This window comes from Epinephelus moara, unplaced genomic scaffold (assembly GCF_006386435.1).
Source record: "Epinephelus moara isolate mb unplaced genomic scaffold, YSFRI_EMoa_1.0 scaffold1013, whole genome shotgun sequence".
Lineage (NCBI taxonomy): Eukaryota > Metazoa > Chordata > Actinopteri > Perciformes > Serranidae > Epinephelus > Epinephelus moara.
The window spans coordinates 1-8,215 of record NW_026078459.1 but is presented as its reverse complement, the minus strand read 5'-3'; the positions used below and the strand labels follow the sequence as shown (position 1 = coordinate 8,215).

The 8,215-nt window shown below is 40.5% G+C and overlaps 1 protein-coding gene across 1 annotated transcript; it reads left to right on the top strand.

The window, feature by feature from the left end:
- Positions 1-6: 6 nt before the first annotated feature.
- Positions 7-4,635, top strand: LOC126386917 (rho-related GTP-binding protein Rho6-like). Its single transcript, XM_050039493.1, has 3 exons — positions 7-52; positions 238-372; positions 1,548-4,635. Exons 2-3 carry the CDS (start codon positions 328-330, stop codon positions 1,791-1,793), a joined length of 291 nt encoding a protein of 96 aa, XP_049895450.1. The 5' UTR covers positions 7-52; positions 238-327; the 3' UTR covers positions 1,794-4,635.
- The last annotated feature ends 3,580 nt before the right edge of the window (positions 4,636-8,215 follow it).

Sequence of the window (8,215 nt, the reverse complement as noted above, 5' to 3'; positions counted from 1 at the left end):
GCTGTGTTTTGACATCAGCCGTCCAGACACTGTGGACAGCAGTCTGAAGAAGGTAACGGCTTCAGTACTTCTCTTTTGTGTCCCATTGTCGCACTGAATATCAGCAGTTTCTTCATATATAGCTTGTTTTTGTTAAAATATGCCACCGAACTGTCTAATATGTATGTGAAGGTCATTATTTACTATACACTTTGGCAAAATGGATCCTCTGAACTGACTGTCCTTTTGTATTCACAGTGGAAAACTGAGATTCTTGACTTCTGTCCGAGCACACGGATCCTGCTCATTGGCTGTAAGACCGACCTGCGCACAGATGTCTGCACGCTGATGGAGCTGTCCAATCAGAAACAGACTCCCATGACATATGAGCAGGTGAGACACAAGAAGTAACAGATAAAGTCAATACCCAGATTAAAAACATCGACAAAAACATGTATGCCAACTAAACTTTATACTATATAGGTATACTATGTGGGATTTTCTTGAAAAACACTGTATAGACTCATACAAAAGTAATCCCTCTCAATCATCACTTATGACCCATGAGTGTGTGGCAGTGTATTTATCTACAGAGACTCAGCCCTCTGCCTGTATTATCTTATTTTCTTCTTATTTTACTGTGTTTGAGACTTTCCTGGCCACAGCAAGCAGGCGAGGTCTGAACTTTTGCAGCATTCCTATTACCTCTAAAGTTGTAAGCCAGAGCTGGGAATGATGTTAGACCTAAACTGACAGTGTTCCAGTTTAACAAGTTGGAAAAATGTTATTTTACAGTGGGATTTGCTCTAGTTAGGTTAGGGTAACAAAGCAATATGCAGTCATTTGTGCATACAAATACCGTAGCAACATGTCCACAGATAGACGTTAGAGAGTACTGTGTGTACGACTGATTTAATGAGACACAAATAAGACAGATGTGGTAATAAGCTTTCACTCCAGTTGAAGTTGTGGTTGATGAGGTTCTCCCGACTTTACAACTTGGAAATCCGACTTCAGGGTGCGTTCCAGTTGAAATTTCCAAATTAGAACTAGGAAATTTTGACTCCCCAGTTTTGATGGAACACAACTTGGTCCCAGACCTTAAGCAGCACTCATCCAAAAGTAAGCTATATAGTGCAAATAGTGCAGTTTGGAAACTTTTATGTTGTTGCTTTAATTCTTGCTAGTCAGAGCTGTGCGGTGTGGGAAAAAAATCCTGTATCCTGTAAAATTGTATCTTCAAGTATGTCAGAATCATTTTGGTAATCTGACCCATTTATTCCTTGAAAAACATTATGATTACAATGGCAGTTGATAAATTATAAATATCAGTAATTCCTATTGTGTCTTTTTATGAAGACAAAGGGGTAAAGAATATAATAAATCATCACCTAGAGGAGTCACTGGTGGCATGCTCCCTTATTTTTAATTTAACTTAATGAGTTTGCAGGGGTATTTCCTCCTGAACTCAACATTACATAGTGACCCTGGTGCACGTAGAAACCTATGAAAATATATTAAAGGACGTCATGAGCAGCACCCTTCATCACTCATTACATTTATTGCAGGGTTCTGCTATGGCTAAGCAGCTGGGTGCAGAGGCATACCTGGAGTGCTCAGCGTTCACCTCGGAGAAAAGCATCCACAGCGTGTTCCGCACAGCGGCGATGGCCTGCATCAACAAGCTGCAGCCTCTCCCTAAGCCCAGCCCCACCCGCCGCCTCTCCAAAAGACTTCTTCACCTGCCCAGCAAGTCGGATTTGCTCTCCTCCACCTTCAAGAAGGAGAAGGCCAAGAGCTGCTCGGTCATGTGAGTGGAGACCTCTTGGGTTACAGTCTTCACATGCAACCCCCAGCCCCTGCCTCTTTGGTCTCGGGGAAGGGGGGGTGGGCAAGATGGTTTTATCAGGGCTTCCTGCTGAATCCTTCCCTCACCCCCCCGGAAACCAAACACCCCTCAGAAGAGGTGGACACCTCGCTGTCCACTTGCTCCTGAACCTTTTAGCGCACATCCATCTTTTTCCACTACTGTTTATCTTGCTTTCGAACAAACAATATCAGTCAAGGTTTGATCATCGAGCTATCATTTCTTTTCACCTGTAAAACAGTATGCAACTACAATGGTGTTACATCTGTCTGATTTTACTATCTCTAGGCACATGTTGATTTTGTCCAAATTGGAAATGTGCAACGTGTGACGTTTAATCTTGTGATGTAAATGCCTCTCAGACAATTCAATGGATATTTTTCTAAGTACAAAAATAAATCTAGCATGAAACCGTCAGGAATTAGCAAAATCCTGTACATCCCTCTTAGTAAGGTGTGTGAGGTGTGAAATAGCTTGTCGCTGGTGTCCCCATTTAGGCCTGTGAAAGCACAGAGATGTAGAGGGAGTAGTGGGACAAACCACAGCGAGAGCTATTACATAGAGAGCTGTTCTCATTGTCTCAGTGGTGATGAGAGCAGGGATAAGAGCTGTGAGCACAGGCTGCTGTGCAGACAGCAGTCTAGACTAGTTCAACCTGCATGGATTGTTGATGCATGGTTGTGTAGCTCTGGACAGCGGTGCTCCACAAGCTTTCAGTGGACTAAGTGGAGGAGGCTGAAGAGGCTCTGTGTGTACAAAACGACTGCAGAAATGACGAGACGCAAAAAAAAATAAAATAAAGCGAAGTGTAGTTGGGCTTCCGGTGTCTCTGCTGTCACAGCTGGTGTCGATTTTAAAATACAATTTGGGTGATGGGACAGACACATTTTAATGGATGACAAAATATGCTTTTGTTGTGACCAGGAGCATAAAAACAGCTCAATGCCGAGCTGTCGAGTGTTATTTATGAAGCTGTGGCTGGTTATTGATGCCAGTCACAGTGTTATGAGGCATATTTAAAAGCATAGGAAAACGCCTACTTAAGTCAGGCCGACTGCTAATGGGAAAAAATCTGGTCTGCAGTTTCAAATATTCTTCAGAAAAGATTTGTAGCATTGCCTTGTTGACAGGTTTTCAACAATTCTCAAATGGTATGCAGTTTTGAAAAATGCCTTTCATATCATGTTCCCGGAAGTCAGTGAGATTTTTGGACTACTGTTAAATGCCTTTGGCTTTCTCTCGTTTGCAACAATCCAATGTAGCACCCCCAACCTGACTCTACTCTTCCAAGATGACTCTAGTTTTTGTGTCGTACACTCTTGTTAATCTATTGACCTCCAATAAGCAGCACTTACTGTAGGTTACGACGACTACGGAGCAAAAATTTGACCCCTTTTCTGAGCTTAAATCTTTGGCTTCATGGTTACGTGTGTGTGCAGCATTGATCTCTGTGCTTCTAACCATAAAGCAATAATGATTTAAGTGCTTGTGATGCAAGGTAACCTGTGCGGCAATAAAGATGCAGCTTTGTGATTACTGTCATGCTACTGCGCTCCATGGACATCCATGTTATAGACTGAACTGAAACCATCTCTGCTGTACAAAGAGGCTGCTGATCTGTGTTTGCCCCTCCTCCTCCGTGTAAGTAGCCACTGGTATATAGAAAAACCAATGACGATGTCCTGCTATGAAATAGATGAGAGTATGTGAATAAGAGGGAACAGTGCTCTTTGAGTTGAAGATGCTAGACTTTGCTGTCAATTTTACATAATCATAATAAGAAGTATTGAGGCGGCAGGACTTAAATAAGCTGCTTGAATGAGTTGACAGTGCGGTATATGTTTTCGAAATTGGAAATCTACTTCAAAAGTCTAACAATCATCTTGTAAAAAGGGCTAGTGAGTGGGGAAAAAAAGGAAATAACGTGAGGAGAACAAGTAATCAAAATGCACAGGCTGGCCCTGTCCAAAGAAAGCTATTTTTCCATTCTTTTTTCATTTGATTGATGTGTATTTTCTTTTCTCTTTTTCGGTATTTAAGTGCATGATGTGAGTCCCAGTGTTGTTTTGGAAATATCTCTGAGATGGTTGTAGCGTCTTTATGGAGCTGTGGACTGCCCCCCGGTAGTCGGAGGAACTTAAAGTGGTGATTTGCACAAAGGCTTCCAGTTCATGTTCACACACCAAATTCCTCAGCATTGCCTAGCAACAATTCAGCGTAGGAAACAGAGACTGGCTTTTCGGGTTGGTTGTGTGGACAGAGAGGGTTGGCTCACAAACAGACATCCCCACATCCATTATTACAGCATCAGTTCTGCATTTATTGCCAGGCTTGTTACAAACAAGACGTTTCTTAATATTTTCCTTTGGGTTAGGGAGCTGATGCCAGGCCTTCTGATGATGGGATAGACGGGCGGCTCACGGACCATGTCAGTTAATATGCAGCCTTTGTGTTGTAGTCAGTGTGTGGTACAATGGTGCAGTCAAACTCCTAAGCATGTCCTATTAAAGTTGTATGATTGTACATACTGTCTCTTGTTTTATAATCATTGTAAGACATCTATGAGGATGTCTCATGAAAATATTGTTGTTGATGTGAATATTTATTTGGTAGCTTTTTTTGCCTTTTTTTGATTGACATGTACATTTGTTTAAAATCTATTTTGGAAAATTGAATTTTTTTCCCCTTTTCTTTTGTTTTTTTTGGTTTTCTGTTTTTTGGTTTTGTTTCTGCTGTGTTAATAAAGCTTGCCCTGTCCGGCACCCTTGAAATGTTGTTCTCCTGTCATTTAAAATGTATGTTGTCAACAATTCAAAAGTCCTCATACAATGGTTTGTGTGTTATGTAATGCAATAGCACTCCATAAATAACGTTACACACTTAACATAACATTACGTAGGTCAGGTTTAGGAAAAGAAACATGGTGATGATATACCTTAAAGATGAATCAAAGTTCACTTGGTTTCTCACAGTCCAAAACCGTCTGGTCTCCTGGGGGAAACGTCATGTGCTGAAAAGTCCTGTGTTTTGTGACCAATCCACTACCCCACCTACGTCAGTATGCAGACTACTTTCTTTACCCTTGTCAACTCATTGCTCACGTGATCACAGCCTCCTCAATTACATGGGTTCTCCACAAATTACTGACTCATGATAACCTGGGATATAAATGCATTGTGGTTCATAACATTTTGTAGGTATATGCACAAACAGTGCATGAGAACAGTCTGGCCAATTAAACGCTTCTTTGCACATGACGTCATACATTGATGCGCTGTCCAGATGGGGGGCAGGCAATGACTTCCAACACTGCACAAATGCCTGTGATTAGCACTGTTTACAGCTGTTCCAATCTATCTAATTGGGAAAAACAAGGGCCACTTTAAGTCCCGAAAATAGTAGGATGTAAAGGGGAGAAGTTAAAAAAAACAACTCACTGAGAAACAGCAGCAGATGTGGATCAAAAACATCCCTCTTCAGTCTGGAGGAGCAGAATAAACTAATGTCAACGGTTAAAGCGTTGCGTTAAACATCCCTCAAGTTGAATTCAACTACAATGTACTCCTCCATGTTTTTAGCCACGACACAGATTTTTAACAGCATTTTTTCTTGACATTTGGGAACAGCTGACCATGCAGGTAGAATATAGAAGCTAGAATTAACTAACATTAGCTAGCCTGACAACAACACATCCATGTGCTCTGTGCATGATATATAAAAGACAGTTATACTCAAACACATCTACTTAGGCTGCCAAAAACAAGATGGCAGTTTATTTCGGTCATGGATCCAACTGCACAAAAAATAGGTCTAGTCCCATAGACTCTTGTGCACTTTCATCAACCTGCTGTGTAATGTTAGTAAGGTTAGGAGGTCTGGAGGATGAGGTAATCTATAACGACGACCTTGCCAACGCCAGTAAAATCAGTCAGGTTTTGGGAAAAATCACTTCTCTTCATTTTGTATGGATCACATCCAACACGACTTTCAATTCCCTGATGATACCTGCTGCCTGCAGGTTCATCCAACCCTTTTATGTAGTCATTTTTTTCTATATTAAGTTCATGCAGTATGTGGGTTTTTCACTTCCTGCCCTCCAACTGAATTTTGCACAGCATAATAGTCACGTAAGTGCAAAAAAAGCTATTACTGAAAAACTACCATTCTCTGTGATGATTTTCTGTAAGATAGACTCACAGTTGTCATAAATTATCCAAATGTGAATTTATATATTTACTCAAGAATCTAAATAAAACAGCTGGTGGTGAGATTAATTATGTATTTGCATATACAAGTACATATTTCAAGTCTCCTTAGAATACATTCATGTATGAAAAACTATATTTAAGTACACTCACTTTATAAATTCAGTATTCAGTAGTGTCCTAGTTTGACTGCATGAAAAGTCCTGGAAAATACAACATTTGTGTTTGGCTGTTGAGATGCCTCTGAACATAGCATTAACAATCCACAAGTTCTCTTAGCTTCAGCTTTTTTAGAAAAAAAACTGTTAACATATGAAAATGAGTCCCATCTAGTTTAAACCCTCCTGACATTTTTCTGATCACACACTTCTGGATGTGTTCTAATGAAAGTGAACAGATGTCTCCACTAGTGTATCACTTCAATCATGTCTGTAGGAAGTGAGGTGCTTATCTTTTCCACTCTATCAGCACTAATAATTCCTTTAACAGGCTCCGTGTCACCGCATGCATGCAGAGCATGTCTCATTAAGGATAGAGCAAATTTAAATCACGATGGATGGGGGATTACTGTCATTTTCGATTACTTCAACCCTGAACTAAGATCATAGAGGCTGATTATCAGGGAGTTATTATCACAGACTGAGAAAAGAAAACGTGTCAGTCGGATGTGTAACAGGCAAATGATTAACAGCATAATAAACATGAAAAGAATGATAGAAAGTTTTAATATCATCCACTGGGAAAGTATAATACATGCTTTGATTAATGGAGCAGTAAAACCAAGTTATTAATTTGAAAGTAATGGACATTCTCATAGATAGATAGATAGATAGATAGATAGATAGATAGATAGATAAATAGATAGATAGCACCTGGCACACCTTCATCCTTACAGGTTGTTGGAAATCTTCACAGCTTCTCTGTCTCTTCTAAAGATGCAAATGGCTGCTGCTCTCATCTGTCTTCAAACGCACCACATCTGGTCGCTGCAGCTGCAGAGGTGTCTAAAACTGGCCTGGTGCCACAGAATGTGGCGGAGATGCCAACAGGCCAACCAGCACATGTGCCCTCACATTGCCTCTTCTTCTGATGCACTTGTGCTAATAAGCTGTAATGACACTGTGCAGTGAGGGATGTCTGCAAGGTGGTGCCAGTTGAACAATACTGAATTATAATGTAGCAAAGAGGAACAGTAAATTTAAGTAAACTGGATGCAGTTGAAGTGGCTATGTGTATTGTGCCCTGTAAAAGTGTACAGGGGATAATGTAATGTTATTCCTTTAACTAAGGGCATATTTTTTTAGTTGTCTGAAATAAGGTCTGTGGTTAACACAAGCTTAATTGAATTTCATGCTTTCCTACGGGAAAAAGGGTTAGTAAATACCCTGCTCATGAATTTTGAAGCTTTTACGTGTCTTAAAAAAGGCAGTAGCTAACACTGGCAAAATGAGACTAAGCCAAACACGTCTTTACACCTTCATTGTGTTGACATTGAAGTAACATGACTGTGGTGTAGTTCCTTTCCAGCCAAAGGTTAGATTTTTAATTCTGGAGATTGCATTTATGCCTCAGAAACCATCAAAGTGATGATGCTGAACAAAACATGTACATATCATAAACTTTTATTTGTCACAGAGTTTATGTTCTGCAGCAATCAAAAAAAAAATCCCATTGGCTTTTGGTGGAGGGAACCAGGGAGATGCTAACTTTTGGGTTGGCCTACACACAAACCTCAACAGTGGAGCACTCTGTGGCAGCCTAGCCCGTTCTCAAGTTGCTAAACACCGCGGTGTATCGCACCTTTGGCAAGGGTATGATACGCTACTGGCAGTTTCAAACCGCCACTGGTAACAATGTAATATAAGGATCTTGAGATTCCCTATAGGGCAAGTGGGAGAGATGGTGGATGAGACCAACAAACCCTGGACTTTCACCCGGGAGGCCGCTGTTCACTTCTCGTGTGAATGTTAAGCCAAACCATGATGTTTTTTTCTAAACCTAACCAGTGCTTTTGTTTTACAGTGTTGTAAGTTTATTTTGAAAAAGACTGTACATTTCCTATGAAAAAGGACATGTATTTTGAAAAGACACAATGCATGTAACAAGTGTAAGTTGACATGGAATCGTGGAACATAAACAACAGATGCAGATGAATACCTAGTGT

Bases quoted from the DNA above. Each gene is read 5' to 3' on its own strand.
- LOC126386917 (XM_050039493.1), top strand. From the start codon at position 328: ATGGAGCTGTCCAATCAGAAACAGACTCCCATGACATATGAGCAG. The intron at 373-1,547 runs GTGAGACACAAG...CATTTATTGCAG, and splicing joins CTCCCATGACATATGAGCAG to GGTTCTGCTATGGCTAAGCA.